This window comes from Diplotaxodon limnothrissa, linkage group LG8, assembly GCF_057381915.1.
Source record: "Diplotaxodon limnothrissa isolate DT_005_m linkage group LG8, D_limnothrissa_male_GT1.1, whole genome shotgun sequence".
Classification (NCBI taxonomy): Eukaryota; Metazoa; Chordata; class Actinopteri; order Cichliformes; family Cichlidae; genus Diplotaxodon; species Diplotaxodon limnothrissa.
Genome location: NC_140603.1, coordinates 1,814,890 through 1,834,003, shown reverse-complemented (window position 1 = coordinate 1,834,003; position 19,114 = coordinate 1,814,890). Strand labels below are relative to the sequence as shown.

The 19,114-nt window shown below is 42.6% G+C and overlaps 1 protein-coding gene across 1 annotated transcript in view; it reads right to left on the bottom strand.

Moving 5' to 3' along the window:
• LOC146626096 (RNA binding protein fox-1 homolog 3-like) overlaps positions 1–18,442 on the bottom strand; it is a 171,604-nt gene extending 153,162 nt beyond the window's left edge. The window contains exon 1 of the mRNA XM_085361150.1: positions 18,311–18,442. Coding sequence (XP_085217276.1) covers positions 18,311–18,436 — 126 coding nt within the window. The 5' untranslated portion in view covers positions 18,437–18,442. The remainder of the gene's footprint in view (positions 1–18,310) is intronic.
• Between the last annotated feature and the right edge of the window lie 672 nt (positions 18,443–19,114).

The following is a 19,114-nucleotide window of genomic DNA, read 5'->3' as shown; positions in this document are numbered from 1 at the left end:
CCAAATTTGCTGGAATATCATTGTAACCAGCTGTTTTTGCCAACACTAAAGCTTAATTTAAAATCAATATTTTAATCCCACCTGTAAATATTGACAGTTAACCATCAGTCACACTCATGAACAACTCTTTAGCTTTCTTTTTTTTGCTTTGTTTGTTAGAAACACGCAGATGGTGGACATCAAGCAGAATATAAAGTATTTAAAATGAGCTCGGTCTTTAAGATATGCAGCAGTAAAATGAATCCATTTAACACTCGTGAGGAACATTTTTCTGCAGAGTATTTATATATTTTTACTTTTAATAACTATACAATTTTCCAAAAATATTGTTTTATGTTCAATGAATGTTTTATGTTAACAAATTCTTGTCACTGTAGGTTTATAAAAAAAACCCTGATGATTAATAAATAATATGTAAATGTTTTTTGTAATTACAGTAAATTTTGATTTAAATAGAAATCACTGGATTTTACAAGTCTTCAGCCAAGACGGAGAGCAGAGAGGTGAAGATGTCCATGCAGATTTCACAAAGCTGCATAAATAATTACATTTTAACCTGATCGGTTTATATTGTCTCATTGTTAAATAGTGAAAGAAGCTGTGTTTGCATATTTGCAAGTTTCAGATCATCAAACTCATTTTAATTTCTTCTAAAATCCAGAAAGTCCACGTGCTGAGGCTCAGGCACACTTAGCTTGATCAGGAAAATGATCCAGAATACACCAGCACGTCCACCAGAACAACAAATAAAAGTTCAGGGTGGTCTGATCATAGTCCTGTCTCAAAAACAACTTAAAAACTGCAAAAAACAATTTACTGTTTGATGACCTTACACATGCAAGACATTGACCAGAAGAAGAAGAAGGTGGTGCATGTTCTTATTCAACACTGTCTGAATACATGAAGGAAAATAAAATGAAAGTGAAGCGTGAAAGAAAGAAGCACGTCCCTGCTGTCCAATTACACTGTTCGTGTTTTATAAATTGGGACATTCGTGAGACAAGCTAATAAGAGAATAGAACAGACTGGCTGACCCAGAGGTGTGTGTGTGTGTGTGTGTGCGTGTGCTTAACAACATTACATCCCATGTATCCACTGAATTCATGGGATGTAAAACATGCTCAGAGCAGCTGGACTTATCCAGGCTCAGGGAGGATGTTACAGGTGGAGAAGGTGGAGCGGAGAAACCACATCAGCACATACTGTGGAAACTTTCACTCGAACATGAGCCACTAACTTGCTCATGTTTTGAATATGATCAGTTTCTTTACACTTTCTATAAAAATGTCAAAGGAACAATCTATTTCTGAACACAGTAATTAATATTATTTAAAATGAGGGAATGAAAGCCTGAAGTTCAAAAGTAATACAGCAGTGATTTAAGTCATGAAGGAGCAGGTCACTGATGTTTGGAGACTGTGTGGTAACATCCAGCCTGACCCTGCTGCACAGGCCGGCTCTGACTTTAACAAGCATGTTCTCACTTTTTACCCTTCATTCTAATTTGTGTTGTACAGTTATTTCATTTTTAACCTTAATTTATATTTTATTCCTTCCTAGTTAAATTTACCCTTTTTAATTTTTCATATTTATTTCCTATCTTATTCATAGCCTTTTCCTTTTTTGTTTTCTTTAGGTCACGAGCAGTTGTCCAAGCATTTCACTACATATCGTACTGTGTATGACTGTGTACGTGACAAATAAAATTTGAATTTGAATTTGAAACTTTAAGGAAAACTTTGTCCTGCTCTGATTTCTCGTTTGGCTCTCGGCGAAGGCGGTCGCACTTTTCTCCTCTCCTCCTCTCCCTTAGCTTCCCTGCTTAGCCTCTTGTGTCCTTGTCTAGTCTCGTGTTTTTTTGTGTTACTTTTCCCTGGAACACTCTCTCACAGTCTGTTCTCTAAAACCTAAAAGAGAATTATGGATTTGATCAACGGGTCAATGCTATTGACACCCTTTTCTCAACGAGAAGTCTGGGCTCGGGTGAGCCTGAGTGTCCGGGTGGTACTTTCCCTGCCGGATACACGATGGACAGGTGGCAGAAATGGAGGGTCGTGTGCCTGGCGGACTGTCGATTGAGGACGCTGAAGATATCTACCTGTTCGGAACCATGATAACAGGGTTCTTGCTGATTGGAGCTGGCTTGGCCCTGGCTTATCGGAGAATTAAGAAAGCGGAATCGGCTGTTCAAAACCCCACAAGGCTGCCCGCTGGGATTCAAACGATGGGACGAGGTGTGACTTCTCAGAAAGGGCACATTGAGTGCAGCATGGATAAGATCTTGGAGAAGCTTACGGCTGCCGTGAATACTCAGAATAACATCTCTGAGCGCAAGTTTGATAACATCATGGAGAAGCTCACGGCTCACCAACGGGAGATTGAGAGACCAGTGTTGGACTGTTAGAACAGCTTTGAAATTCTCATGAGCTGTTCGCACTAAAGAAAAACCACCATCATAATGCGGCTATCCCTTCGGCCCCAGCTGTGGGCTCAAGGCTGGCGCCGAACAACAACACCCTGATAACGACTGTTTTTAGACTGTTCCTCCCACTCCATGCAAGGCCACCTGGGTTGGCTGGAAGACTGTTAGACTACTTAGCCTGGCAGGGCGAAGGACACTGTCTCAGCTGAACTCTGGACACTCACACACATACACTGATAAGCACTCATACATCCCCCGTCCCCTTCCAATGCCTTCGATGCTTGTTGCCTCCTGGGAACACGAGGCGGGTCTGGGCCCGCGCTGGAGAGTCGGCGCAGTGGCAGGATGGCTGCTGTGTTGCCTGGGATTACTCCTCACCCCCTACCCAACCCTGTTGCTGGTCACGTGCTCTATAATGTTGTACTGTGGACATTTATGTGCAGAGGAGTTTTTTTGTTTCCTGTTCTCATGCTGTTTCTAAGTTTCTTTTTTTCCTCTTGTACTTTCCCATTGTAGTGTACATTTCAGTGTTTTTTCTGTAATGCAACCGTTCTCTGACTGTATCCCCATGTGATGTCTGTGTTGTGTGTGTGTAAGGTCAGGGGGCGAGTTCATTCCACTGCAGGGCAACCTGCCACTGCATGTGGCGAATAAAATTTGAACTTGAGCTTGAACTTGTAACAGACGATTTCACTGTGACAGTGGGTGTGTCGGCTCCTAAAATCTAAGAGAAAAACTATTTTGAATTTGTTGTGTTTTTTGCACAGTTAACTCAGGACTAAGCCATCTGAACAGCCCTAACCCCAGCTCACTGTTTGGTCTTTTTATTCCAGGAAATGCTCCTTATCATTCTTTAATACACTGTAAAAAAAAGTCAGTAAAATATACAGCAAAACACTGTCAAATTCCAACGGTAATGGAGCGTAAAACCAAAAACTTCCTTTTACTGTATTAAATAGATTGAATAACCGTTAATTGTGAGACTGGATAAAACTTTGTTTTTTACTGTAATAAAATGTTGAAATTATAAATATTTTCTGTGAAAACAAATAAATATGCATACATTTTATAATTACATATTGTAATGTTGAAAATGTCTGAAAAACTTAGATTTTACGGTATTATTTGAGTAAAACTACATCTTTTGGGGTTGTGCACATTGGAATTCACAGTATAAAGCTGTAGATTTTTAAGCAAACAAAAACATTCATTTTTACAGAAACAAGATGTTAAAAAATAGGGTCCATCGTAATAATACAACCAGTACATACCATTAAAAAAAAAAAAAAAAAAAAAGCAAATATCAGCAGTGAAAGACAATAAAACTGATAGTATTTTTATTTTATTTTAAAATTCAGATACTGATATACAGATTAAAAGTTAGGCCTGCAGTATATCATTGTTAACCTTCTGATAAAAAAAATCAACAGCAAAAGAAGATGTTAAAAATAAAGTTTATGGTTGTGAATAAAATTGATTTCAATAATCTTTTTTAATTATTATTTTAAAACAACTTTATGTTGTTGTGTTTCACGCCATATTATCAGACCACCTTAAGTGGGTCCACCTTAAATTTTGAGTTTGTGTGATCGCTGTTGATTGGTAGCTAAACTGCTGGTAAACTGTGTGTACAGATGTTTTACGTTCGAATTGCAGAGAAAAAAAAATCTGGTAGCAACATTGTGCAGTATGAGCGAACCATTTCACCAAAAAAAGGGGAAGCAAGGCAAGACGTGGCTGCAGCGGTCTGCAGACGTGACTTCTGATCAAATTCGAACCTCCTAAAGAAACAAAGAGCGACGTTACATTGCGGGATGACGTCACCTGAAAATGACCAATAGCGCGGTGCGCTGCTGAGCTGTGTGCCAACCGCTCTTTTTTTCATGCAAGACACTCAAGTTGGCTTCGCTAACGGACACAGTTTTGAACTCGTATATTAGCGCCATTTATTGCTGCTTGGACCACAGCATCTTCGGAATTTGTAGACATCCTGGCAGCTTACAATTAGTTCGAAGTGAGGTGAGTACATGCAACTTCAAGTTATCTCTGTTATAAAAATCCACCAGCCCAGCGTTTATAGATAATTTTAGCAGTTCGTTTTTTATGAGTGAGGTTGTGAATTTAGTTAGCATTTGTGAGTTGAGTTAGCATTACTGTCGCGAGGGAAGCATTGCTCTGGATTAGTTTCTGTATATGGCGTGCTTAATTCGCTAGGGAGGAATTACCAAAGTACATGGAGTTATGTTAACCTGTAATGTCTGTGGTAAGGTAGTTCAGTCATCAAGGGGCTACGTGCTTCATTGTAAACTGCATCGGAATGAGCCACGTTGTTTCTTTCGGTGTATTGAAGCAGGCTGCAAGCAGACATACACCAGGTATGGCGCGTTTAAGGCTCATTTTTACCGAAGACACTCTGCCCCCACCCATGTCACTGGTGTGGCGGTGGTTTCTTCGTTTACATGTGCAATGGCAATGTGTGAACGTCAGTGTCAGAACTCTAAAGCGTTAATAGCGCATCTGAAGAGCCATATTGTGGAAGGACACGTGGTCACTTGTCCAGTAAGAGGATGCACAAATACCTTTAGAGTTAAATCATCTTTTACTGCTCACATGTCACGTAAACACAGAGTTTTCAGACAGCAGCATTGGTGATTTATATAGAGAGTCTGCATGTCAATCATCATCTGTTCCAACCACATCAGATGACTTTGTACCCTTGATTTCCGAGCCTGCTGCACAGTCTATTACAGATGAAGATAACATGGAAATGCCCCCTCAATTCTGTGATCTTTTTCTGAGAAACGTTTCACTATTCTACTTAAAATTGCAGGGTCAGTTTCTACTGCCTCCTTCAACCATAGAGAACATTGTGGAGGCAATGCAGAACATGCATGAGTTGGGACAGACATACAGTTTGGGTAAACTTGCATCACTGTTAAAAGATGACACATCATTATCAGAGGAGGACATCAACAAAGTCTGCGAGTCTGTCAAAAGCTATGATCTTTTTTCTGCATGTCATACCGGGCCATTGAGGACAGTGCACTCCAGAGCTCAGATCTTTAAAAAAGCCTTCAACTATGTGGAACCAAAGAAAATATTTTTAGGGAGAGATGAAAACAGAAAAGATAGGTTTGCCTATTATGTGCCTTTAAGAGAGACTTTGAGATGTCTGCTAGAGTCTGATCTGTGGCAGAAATCAGAAGAGCCCTCTACTGAGCCTCCTGCTGATGTTCTGTGTGACATAACTGATAGTAAGCTGTTTTAAATAAAATGATTTTTTTGGTCAAAACCCATCATGTCTCAAGCTAGTACTCTACCAGGATGCCTTTGAAGTCGTTAACCCTTTAGGCTCTGCAAGGACAAAACACAAGGTATTAGCTGTATATGCATCAGTGGCAAACTTGCCACTTCATGTACGCTCAGACACAGATCACATGTCTCTTTTTTTTTTTTTGTCTTCTTTAGCTCTCAGCGAAGGCGGTCACACTTTTCTCCTCTCCTCCTCACCCTTATCTTCCCTGCTTAGCCTCTATGTCCTTGTCTTGTCTTGTGTGCATTACTTTCCCTGGAATAGACTCACACTGTCGTTCTCTAAAACCTAAAAGAGAATTATGGATTTGATCAACTGGTCTCTGAATGCTCTCGCCCTATGACAGCTGGGATAGGCTCCAGCGCCCCCCACAACCCTGAAAAGGATAAGCGGAAGCGAATGGATGGATGGATGGATGGATGGTCTCTGAATGCTATTGACACCCTTTTCTCAACGAGAAATCTGGGCTCGGGAGAGCCTGAGTGCCCTGGAGGGACTTTCCCAGCCGGATACACGATGGACGGGTGGCAGAACTGGAGGATCATGTGCCTGGCGGGACTGTCGATCGAGGACGCTGAAGATATCTATCTATTCGGAACCATGATAACAGGGTTCATGCTGATCGGAGTTGGCTTAGCCCTGGTTTATCGGAGAAATAAGAGAGCGGAACCGGCTGTTCAAACCCCCCCCCCCAAGGCTGCCCGCTGGAATCGAAATGGAACGAGGCGCGACCTCTCACAACGAACGTAATATGGTCAACACCTTGGAGACGCTTGCAGCTGCTGTGAAGGCTCAAAACAACACCATTGAGCGTATGAGGGGAAACATCGGAGAGAGGCCTGCTCAAAATGAGACCCTTGAGCGACAGTTGGAAAACATCGCGGAACGGATCACTGCAGTTGTGAGGTCTCAGAATCAAAAGAACGATAACACCATGGAACAGAAGTTTGATACCATCATGGGGAGGCTCGCGACTCTCCAACGGGAGATCGAGAGGCCAGTGTCGGAGTGTTAAAGAGCAGCCTGAAAAGTTCTCCTGGGCTGCTCGCATGGAAATTAACAAAACCAACATAAACATTGCGGATCCCCATCACGGCGCCAGCTGCAGGCCCAAGGCTGGAGCCGAACAATCACTCCCTGATAACGACTGTGTTACGGCTATTCTTCCCGTCCCATGCAAGGACACCTGGATTGGCTGGAGGACTGTTTACTTAGCCTGATAGGCCGAAGGACACTGTCTCAGCTAAACTATGGACACGCACACACACACACTTACACTGATAAGCACTCACTCATCCCCCTCCCTTTCCAACGCCTTCGATGCTTGTGCCCTACCGGGGAAGATAGCAGTCAACTGGACCAGCACAGATGCTGCAGGACCGGATGCGCTGTCTACACCGGCTCTCTCTTACCCTTTACCCGCCCCTGTTGCTTGTCTTGTGTTTCTATGGTGTATTGATAGTCATGTGCTTTTGTGCTGAGGTGTTTTTTCTGTTATCAAACTGTTCTCCCACTAGGAGCTCAGTCTGAGTGGAGTTTTTTTTCTCCTCCTCTTACCTAATGTAGTGTATTTTCGTTGTTTTTTCCTATCAGCCTACCTTTCTGACATGTCTGCCCAATGTGATGTTTGTGTAAAGTTGGTCTAGAAGGTTCCTTTGTAAGTGCGCATGCGCCATTAGCGTGCTGCCTGCTGTAACCCTAATTTCCCTCGGGATGAATAAAGTATTCTGATTCTGATTCTGATTGTCTTACTGTGCAGGGAGAAAGATTTTAAAGAGTTTGTTCATGCTAATGGGTTCTCTGAATTACTGGCAGACTTGAAAGAATTGGAGGACAGTGGGATTGTTGCATCAGATGAAACTAGAGTCAAAGGAACTTTGTATTGCATTGCTGGTGATAATCTGGGTTCTCACTGTATTGGTGGCTTCACTGAAAACTTTAGTTCTTCAAAGTACTTCTGCAGGTACTACCTGATAACGAAATCTGAATTTCAGGGTGCTGACCCAAATCTGTGTGGACCAGAACGTACCAAAGAGAACTACAACTCTGCTGTTGATCGCCTCCAGATTGACAATACACCAGACGTCGAAGGAGTGAAGTTCAGGTCAGTGTTCAATTCACTGAAATACTTCAACGTTTGTATGCCAGGCTTGCCACCATGTCTAGGTCATGATATCTTTGAGGGAGTTTTGGCTTATGATGTGGCACTGTATCTGAAATACTTCATAAAGAAAAAAGCATGGTTCACTTACTCAACTCTGAACCGACGCATCAAACAGTTTAGTTACCATGCCTCTGATGCTTCTACAAAGCCATCTGAGGTCAGTCCTCAAGCAGCTAAACTCTCAGGACAGGCTATACAGAACTGGAACTTCCTCCGACTGCTGCCTCTCATAGTTGGTGACATAGTGACAGACCCCACAGATGATGTGTGGAACTTAACTCTGCAGCTGAAAGATATTGTAGACATGGTGTGTGCTCAGAAAATTTCAGTGGCTCAGGTAGCATATCTTGATATTCTTATTCAAGAATATTTAGAGTCAAGAAAAGCTCTGTTCCCAGAATGCAACCTGAGACCAAAACACCATTTTCTACGCCATTACCCAGCACTGATTCTGAAATTTGGCCCACTGATAAGATTATGGACAATGCACTTTGAAAGTAAGCACAGTTATTTCAAGAGGTGTGCCATAAATCTGAAAAATTTCAAAAACCTCTGCCATACACTCTCTGAAAGACATCAGATGTTTCAAGCCTAGCTTGCAGCAGGGTCATTGTGTCAATCTGTCTTGAAAGTCAAAGATGGTTCTCCATTTTACTCAGTGCTGTACAGTAAAGCCATTCAAGAAGCAGTTCAAATGTTTGACTTTACTGAAACCAATACAAAGGTCACAGTAGAAATGATGTACAAGGGAACACAGTACAAGAAAGGACACTTCCTTGTCACAGGGGGCTCTGACTCTGTTGAGTTTGGTGAAGTAGTTCTCATTTTGATTAAGAATGACAGTGTTTATTTTCTGGTGTCGGTGCACGTGACAGAATACCATTCTCAGTATCATCTGCACTCAGTGAGAAAGGAAAAAGAAAAGATGCAGTGTGTGAACATCATTGACTTAATTGATTTCTATCCATTAACATCTTACATGAAGTATGGGTACCAAATGGTTCCATTAAAACACAGTGTGCTGTCACAATAATGGTGCTGTTAGTTTGGTACTTACGAAACACTGTATAAAAGTGTAGTATCAAGCAAGATCAGCTTCATATTTTAAGACCAAAGGTACCACTTGGTGTAAATTGACCTTTATTCACATTCTTTTATCAGACATCTTGGAAATGGGGGACAGCATAAGGAGTTCCATTACTAAGGTGCTGCCGGACCTGTCTGCCTCAATCCTTGAAATTGTACTGGAGGCACTACAATCATTAGGAGTGGAGACATCTGAGAAACAAACCAGTAAGTATCCGGTTGTTCAGTGATGACGCGACGAATCCTACTTCCGGGTCTAAAGTAGTCTGCGTTTAATATGGCTTTTGTGTTGTTAACATGTTTAATGTTATGTATTTTCTTCTATTTGATCTCAAAAAGCTCCTAAAACAGTCAGTGATCACTGTTGACCTCCCTCGGCTTTTATTACCGCTAATCATTTATTTAAGCTCAGTTTTTAAAACCTTAGGATGTAACTACAGCCCAGCCCATGCAGCAGTATATGAATGACTAACCTCGTATTGTGGATGGATTATCTCAGTTGTTCTCCTGGCTGAAGTTTGGTCCTTTTACAGCATCCTGCCATGCGATTACATTTGTTCCTGACCACCTAGAACACTCACGTTAACTTTTATCCAGTGGAAAAAAAGTTAGCTTGTTTATATTATGCTAACATAGCTGTGTTAGCTAGCGGTCACGTAGCACATCATTATATACCAGCTAGCCCAACTTCAGTAACCCTACAAACGTCACTGCTGTTTAGTTTTCTGTCTTCATTTATGTTGGAAGTGATAGCAGAGCTGTACATTTTAATTTGTTTCCAAAACCCCGCAGTCAGGACATGCTATATGGTATTTAGATAGCAGGGAGTTAGCTCGCTAGCTTCTAACTTCTAACTCTGTTAAATGTCATAAATTCCGTTTTCATGGATGCCTGGATGTTAAACTCAATTGTTACACCTGGTAGAGCAGAACGCTGATCATTTTAGATGAAAGACTTTAGACAGTTTTTCAACTCTCAGTAATGCCACAGTGATCGTTTGATATATGGACCTGCAGCGGAGTTTAGACCCAGACACGGCTAGTGACATCAGACTGAACAACCGGATTATGATTTCATTGCACAATAGCCATGAAGGGCTTTCTGTTTTTTCTATTATGCTTTGGCCATTGTCCAAAAAGTACAATTAATCTATTGTTTGTGATATTGTTTTACAGCACCAAATATGGAAATTTCAAGCCAGGCCAGCATATCGTCTCCATCTGTTTTAAGGTTTAAGGGTGGTGGCACAGCTAAGACCCAAGAGTCTCTTTCAAGGTTAGTAAAGTAAACAGATTCAAGAAGATATTTTACACATTTCTTTGTCGTCTGTCTCTAAATCTTATTTTGTCTTTATTATGATTAAAAAGGTTTGTTTTGTTCCTACCCTTTTCAGACACTGAATTTGAGCAGAAACCATAAGGATACTCAAAGGACCTGTGACTCTCAGGAAATGGTGAGATTTCAGGTCATAATGTTTTTTTCGTTTTTTTCTCCATTAAATTCATTTTCCCTTTTCCCTTTACAATATTGCTGTTTTGTTTTTGTAAACAGCATCAAATGAAAGGGACAGATGAAACAGTTTCAAGACAATGGCAGGAAAAACATGCTAAAGATTGAAACAAACCTTGGCTGGAAATATTTGGTATGTGTTTTACCGTAAATCAAATTGTTGAAAAACATTCAGCTACACTGCAACACAGGGAAACTTGATTTGCACTTATTTTGTTACTTTAATTTCTTGTCTCATTATTTTTGTCAGTTATTATTGTTTATGGTGTATGCCCTTCTTGTTTTCTTTCTGAATGCAGAAGGTATCTAGCCAGTCCACAATGAAAGCTTCGTTGCACCCCATTAGTCGAGTTAGCAGGCCGCACGCTACACCGGCATGACAGAAACAGCAACTCAGGTAAAAGCAGAGGAGGGGGGCTATGTGTTTACGTGCATAACGAGTGGTGTTGTAACAGCAGGATCATTCACACACACTGTTCTCCTGATTTGGAGGTTCTGGCAGTCTCGTGCAGATCTTTTTACATCCCGAGGGAGTTTACAGTAGTTATTGTGATAGCTGTTTATATACCGCCGGATGCTAACGTTAGCACGGCTCTCAGCCTCTTGCTCAACACCATAAACAAACAACAGCTTGCCCACCCCGATGGGGTTTTTATTGTCGCCGGCGACTTTAACAAAGCGTGCCTAAAGACTGTGCTTCCTAAATTTGTCCAGTTTGTGGACTTTGCTACGAGAGGAGAACACACTTTGGACCATGTCTATTCAAACATCAAGCATGCTTTCAGAGCGACACCCCTCCCCCACAAATACAGGCCATTTACCTGGCTGGATCTGACCACCTCTGCATGTCCCTCACTCCCACCTACACCCCCCTGCTGAGAAAAACAAAGCCCCAGACGAAGACAATAAAAACCTGGCCTGAAGGAGCCCTTTCTCAACTGCAGGACTGCTTCTCAACAACTGTATGGGATTTATTCTCCAGCCACAACCTCCAGGAGTACACGGACACTGTACTCTCGTACATCAGGACCTGTGTTGACAATGTCACCGTCAACAAAAGGGTCAGGGTGTTTCCAAATCAAAAACCCTGGATGAATAGCGAAGTGCAATCCCTCCTAAAAAGCCGCAACACTGCCTTCAAGTCAGGGGACAGGGCTGCGTATAGGGCAGCCAGGGCAGACCTGAGTAGAGGCATCAGGAAAGCTAAGGCTGCCTATAGGAGGAGGATTGAAGATCACTTTGTTGACAACGACCCCAGAAAAATGTGGCAGGGGATCAATCACATTACCAACTACAGAAGCAATAACCAGGCGACATCTAGGACTGATGCCTCGCTGGCTGAGGATCTAAACTGTTTCTTCGCCCGCTTTGAGACGACCAGGCCCTCAGCTGCCACACCACTTCCACCCGCCCCCAGCACTGGCACACTAACACTCAGGGAGCATCAAGTGAGGTGTGTTCTAAGGTCAGTGAATCCCAGGAAGGCGGCAGGTCCTGATGGAATACATGGAAAGGTTCTCAGAGCATGTGCTGACGAACTGACCGGAGTCTTCACTAAAATCTTCAACCTTTCCTTGTCATCAAACACCGTCCCGCCCTGCCTCAAAACCTCCACCATCATCCCCATCGCCAAGAAGACAGCTGTGGCCAGCCCAAATGACTACAGGCCTGTTGCACTTACGCCTGTAGTGATGAAGTGCTTTGAGAGACTGATCTGTCAGCACATCAGGGCCGGTCTGCCTCCCACTCTGGACCCCCACCAATTTGCCGACAGGACAAATCGTTCCACCGAGGACGCCATCACCATAGCGCTCCACACTGCGCTGAGTCACCTGGAGCACCGAGGAAGCTATGTGAGAATGCTCTTTCTGGACTTCAGCTCAGCATTCAATCATATCATCCCGGAGATCCTGGTCCAGAAACTGTCTCACCTGGGACTCTCCACCCCCATCTGCCTCTGGATCAAGGACTTCCTGACAAATAGACCACAGTCTGTCAGACTCGGCCCCCACCGGTCTAGCACCATCACACTCAGCACCGGGTCTCCACAAGGATGTGTTTTGAATCCCCTCCTGTTTATGCTCTACACATCCGACTGCTCCCCTACCCATCTCTCAAACACCATCATAAAGTTCGCGGATGACACCACAGTGGTTGGACTCATCTCAAGGGGGGATGAGTCGGACTACAGAGATGAGGTCAACAGACTGACTGAGTGGTGTTCAGTTAACAACCTCCAACTGAACACCACGAAAACTAAAGAACTTATCTTGGACTTCAGGAAGGGCAGAGCAGACCCGGCCCCACTTTACATTCACGGGAGCTGTGTGGAGAGGGTACACTCCATGAGGTTTCTGGGCGTGAGATATCTGATGACCTCTCCTGGACTGCAAATACTACAGCGGTGGTTAAAAAGGACCAGCAGCGTCTCCACTTTCTGAGAGTGCTCAGGAGGAACAACCTGGAGGAGAGGCTGCTGGTGACATTTTACAGAGCCACCATAGAGAGCATCCTAACGTACGGCATAACAACATGGTATGCAGGGTGCTCAGCTGCGGACAGGAAAGTACTGCAGAGGGTCATCAACACAGCCCAGAAGATCACTGGCTGCTCTCTGCCCAGCCTGGAGGTCACTGCAAACTCTCGGTACCTCAGCAGAGCTGGCAATATCATCAAGGACCACTCTCACCCCAGCAACCAACTGTTTGAACTATTACCGTCAGGCCGACGGTACAGGTCACATAAAACCAGGACAAACAGATTCAGGGATAGCTTCTTTCCCAGAGCTATCACCGTAGTAAATAAGCACAAAAACAATTGAACCTATTCCATACAGTCACTGTCATTATATTATGCTGCTATTCATACTGTCATTATATTATGCTGCTATTCATACTTTCATTATATCCGTGCTGCTATCCTGTATATATCCAGAAATGCATATACTATTATATATTGTACATATATTTATTAGTTTCAGATGTAGCCATTCTTGTATTTTGCTTGTTTACATTATTGTATTTTGCACAACTCTGTTGCTTGTGAAGCTCGCACACAAGAATTTCACTCACATGTGCTGTACCAATGTACCTGCACATGTGATGTGACAATAAAAGTGATTTGATTTGATTTGATTTGATATTGTTTGAGTACTTACGATTGTTTTTTTGTACTTTTTATATTTTACATTTATATTTATTACTGAAACTTGCACCAAGGGAGTGGCACTCCAATTTCGTTGTACTCTGTACAATGACAATAAAGGCTATTCTATTCTATTCTATTCTATTCTATTCTATTCTGGCAGAAATGATGGCGGCTGTATTCTTTGGTTTCCCTACACATCACACCCTGCCTGTTTATACGAGGCTCTTCAATTAAGTCTGCACCCAAAGATTCAATAAGAGGTAAGCAGTGGTATTATTCAAGTTTTGCTAAAGAAAGATGGACAAGAGACACTAATCTTAATCAGCCGAGCTCAGGTTCATGTCCAGGTGAGCAATTTCACACGCTATAAAATGTCGATTGAATGATAGGTCTCATCACCATGCATTCAGCTATTAACTTCAAGTTCTATGATAAATCAATAGGAAACTTAAATACGTTTTCCAACAAATTATGATTGTGATTAGGGCTGCGTTGTCTATGTATCACTTTTACATAAGTAGATTTAAAGGATAACTATTGCCAAAACGCAACCTGGGCTGTTTTTTTTTTTTTTTTTTTTACTGTATCGATTTTGATGCGCTCAAATTTATGCCCCGGCCCCCTAGTATTCCCATTCACTGGCTATTGACCACAAAACAAAATCACGGTCAATCTCAAAAACGGCTCGTTTGTCGTAATTATGCTTTTAGATATATGTTTGTCTTGTTTACAGTAAAAAAAACAAAAAACAAAAAAAAAAACAGCCCATGTTGCGTTTTGGCAATAGTTATCCTTTAAGAACTGTATATTTTACACTTAAGAAATAATTTATCATTAGATCTGTTTTTGGCAGCACGTTTTGTTCATTTCTGTGCATTTTGCTCAAGCACTGATCAAACTTTGTCCATTTTTTTTTGCTGCAGAGGGGATCCTGCCAGTCCAAAGTGAACTCCTGATGGACATTGAAGTACTCCTGCAGAGCTTGTATCTTCGACACCATGCGCATTAGAAACTCCACTGAGTTCTTTCCTTCACCAAGGCAGGACCCAGTGACTCATTACTGTTGATAGGTCAGGGGCAGGTAATATTTTGTTTCATGTTTATTCATTCCTCCATGGATTACCAGCCATATATATGGACACATGCTGTATTCTCAAGATCTATGCTGTTTTGTAGGAATAGAGAAAATGATATGTTTAGTCTGTTTTCAAATGGTATGTCAAATTTTCTCATTGTTTCAGTAATATTCTCTACCTTGGTTGTATATGAGCATCTTTAGATTTTTCTATATTTAGCGGTTGCAAATGTAAAATGTACGGTAAACCATTTATGTTCCTCATATTGTACTGTATTTTTAGCGGTAAAATACCGGCAGCTGTGGTTGCCAGGAATTTACCGTAAAATGTATCTGGTCAAAATAAAATGCTGTAATTTGTTATACAATTTCACTGTGTTTTTTACTGTCAAAGGTTTTAATAAGGTTTAACATATTTCTGTTATTTTTACAGTTATTTACAATAATAGGGTCTATCCTATTACTGTTAAGTTAACAACAAATTACTGTAAATATTATTATATTATAACTTTTTCTTTACTGCAAATATCCGTAAAAAGCTATGGAAAGTTGCATTTTTTACATTAAATTGCTGTATAATTGACAAATATATTTGTTTTTTTTCTATCATGATTTTGGTAAAATAATACGTTGTCTACCTTAAAAATTAGGGTTACAAAACCAATATACCGTATTGTCTTTTACAGATTCCACATTTTTTACACGGTATGTTCCTGGCAACCACAGCTGCCGGTATTTTACCGTAAATTTGACAGTTTTTTTTTTACAGTGTATTTGCCTTTTTCTAAATATTGTCTCCATTTTTATTTTATTTTTTTTATTTTCAGCTCTTTGTTCCTGCCTTTCTCTTTTCTCTGAGCTGAACTGAACATGTCTGTGTTTTGTAGCATCAGCAACAACGCGATGGTTCAAACAAACTACATTTGAAAGGAGTGTGGTGGTGGTGCTCTGTGCGTGTGTGTGTTTGTGTGCTTGTGCATGCCGAGAAACTCATGAAGGCAGTAAAACTGCTGTGGTACAGGATGCTGATGGTTCTGTGTACTGAGACCTTTGAAGCTCAGATAGAAAGAGTTTCCTCCAGCAGTAACAACCACTTCACTTTATTCTTACACATCAAGCACAGAGAACAAGAGGACACACAAACGAGGGTTTCCAAAGCCACAGACTGTTTGGGATCGTGCTGTAAATACATTCACTCATCTTCTTAACACCTCAGCAGCTGTCTCAGCTGTCCTGAGGCAGGCCAGCCTGAACAGGTGATCAACAAACTCAGCCTCCCAGCCTGGGCCGTCTGCGTGTTTAAGCATGTATATTGTGTTTGAGATGTCATCAGGTGCTTCAAACACACTCACATGGAGACTGTAGGTTATATAATAAACAGCCATTAATTAATTTTATGTGGAAAGACAATTGGCCGTGGATCACAGTGAGATCATGGCCCTGAGATAACAGACATGCACAAAACTCAGAATGTGTGTAATTATTAAATCAGTTGTTGTTGCTTAAGCAGAGATAAATCACACGTGTTTGCATAACACTGTTTTTGCTCCACAGTAAAGCTCATGTAGTACTCTCAGCTGTACTATCCACACAATGTTTCACTATTACCGTTGTAAAGACAAGCAGAGAGTGAAAGGAACATGAACGGTTTATTTCTCCACACTCCTCAGTGTAATTCCAACGGTAGGTGCAATAGACAGGAAGTGTTTAAGTATCCGTGTGGTTTGGTAAAGATTCATACCTCCTCAGTCCAACCCTTCCACCCTGGGGAGTGCAAAGGAGCTTGCACAAGCAAATTTAGCACATGCTATTGACTTAAGAGGACTGCATTTTCCAAGGCAATGCCTCAGAAAAAAGGGAGAGAGAGACAAAGGAGGATTGAAGAGGAGCAAGGGAAAGGAAATCCAATATACAATGATGGAAGAGAGAAATATATGGGGGGTATGCTTAGCTGCAGTCACCGCTGTCTGTTCATATGGATAAACAGAGGACGGGCAGACGGATGGATCCTACAGAGGGTTTCAACACAGCACACAGAGGCTTGACCACTGCCAACTGTTCAGATACTGAGTTACACGTTTCTTTCTCTCAGTTTCTAAGGCAATCATCAGAACACGTCCAATGTACCTGATCCACATCAGCACACACCGAGCATCAGTTTGCATGTGTGCTCGGGTATGTCCAACACACACTGGATAAAATACTTTGGCCCACAGAACATCAAAACAGATGAAGTACAGTACTGATACTGTAATGCTGTATTTTTTGCTTTTTTAAATATTGCTGTGTTACAATGACGAGCTGCTCACTGCGTACGTGTCTATTTCCTGGCAGGAATTGGTACAAAGCTTTGCATAAACAGCAGTTGTGGAATCTGCTGCACTCGGTGAAGGATGTGGAGGTTTGTACTGTGACAAAAAGTTTGAACCTGATGACATAAAGACGTGAAAACTAAAAAGTCTGTTGAGCAGAAGATTCACATGCCAAAGAAAACACCAGGAGGGTTGAAGCTCATCGCTGCACTTCAGCAACAATAGTTTCACTTTTTATGACCAACATTTGTGTTTTCCACAGATGAAAAAAGTCTGCGCAGGAAAAACAGCAAAATGATGCGACAAGATCTGCCCATGTGTACCAGAGGCAATGAACACACACACAGACACACACACACACACACACCATTAGCTTCTAACAGACTGCTTCCCCGAGGAGTCGTGGCGTTTGTGTAGCCACATGAAACAAAGTGTGTGTGTTTGTCAATCCCAGCTGCTGCGTTCTCTCTGTGCATGCGTGTGTCTGCATGTTTGTGTGTGCGGACAGCAGCCAGGTGGTCTGGGCTGCCCTGTAAAGGTGATGTGTGCTGACTATTTGGAGTCAGGACGTGGCAGGTTAGCTCACTGCAGCATGCTCGTATTTTATGTGGCAGCTCTCTCCAGTCTTATCATATTTTATACGGCCGCAATAACAGACTGTCTAGAGAAAAAGGGACCGCCTGCCACCGCACATGGTGCCAGCAGTAAAACCAGGCAGGCGCATGCTCGCGCAGAGCCATGCAATGTGCTGGCACGTAACACGGCAGCTGACCGATCTGCTGAGTACTTTTACAGTAAACAAACAGAGTGAGGTGCAGAGTAATAACTGAAGCAAAACAGCACGATTAACAGAAACACAGCCATCGGAGGGACAGGCATGGAGCCACGTCAAGGAGTGAGCCAGCACTTACTCACTGCTGCTCTCAAATTCAGGTCTGAGCTGACATCTGTCTCTGTGCTGCTGCCCGCTGAACACACACGGGCGCACACACGGGCGCACACACGGGCGCGCACATAGGCACACAGCTTAGCTAACAGTTTTGAGTCCATGATCATGAGTGCATGCATACCAGAGCAGAAGACATGGAAGTAGTGAAGTGTGCACGGATCATTAAAGTTTTTCCAAAGTGCCAACCTGTGAACATGTTTGTATCAATAAGACACACAGAGCTGGGTCACAGTGCCACTGAAGTAATAATAGAAACAACAGATGCAGAATAATAAAGAAGAAGAGGAGGAGAATGAAGAGAAGCTTGTTTGCTGGTGTTGTGTAATGTCTTACCTGGGGCAGATAGAGAAAAGCAGGCGGGCACTGCAGAGAGTGGGCCAACATCCCCGACCCGGACAGCAGTACACAGCCAGAGTTCGCCATAGAGCACAGCATGTGGAGGCGGGACAGCTTACTCATGGAGAGTCACTCACACTTCTGTTTACTTCACTCTCACTATCCTCGCTCTCTGCCTTCACTTCCTGTCCCCTCCCTTCTTGCTTCTTTACTTCTTTCAGTGGCAGCGATGAGCAGTCAGAGTTAATACAGCTGATGCACACACACCACTGAGGATGCCAGCACACACTCTCAGCAGCTGAAGCTCAAGAAAATCCCGTGTGTGTGTGTAGGAACGTGAAGCCTCTGCTTCTCTTCTTCTCTGTTTACTTTGAGAACGAGGTGCAGAAACCAAGGCACACGAGCAGCTACAGAGGGAGGGAGAGAGGAGGGATGCAGGAGGGAGAGAGAAAGGAGAGTAGAGAAGGAGGTGGCGGCAAGGCAGGACTAAAAAGATCTGGGAGGTCCTTAAGGAAAGGAAGGGAGTGATTGGAGGAAAAAAAGAGGGACTAGGAGGGACGGATTGGATGGAAGAGGAGCGGCTGGAAAAGAACAAGGAAGGAGAGGATGGGGAGGAGGAGAGAGGAGGCTCTGGAGTATCCTGACATCAAACGCGCGAGGATAAGAGACTGTGCATCTCTCTGTGTGTGCACACTCACACACACATAACAACAGAAGCTGGTCCACGTCATTAACACTTACTATAGACAGCTCTGCCATGACCAGCTCTGCGTTAACGCAGATCTGCTCTCCTCACACACA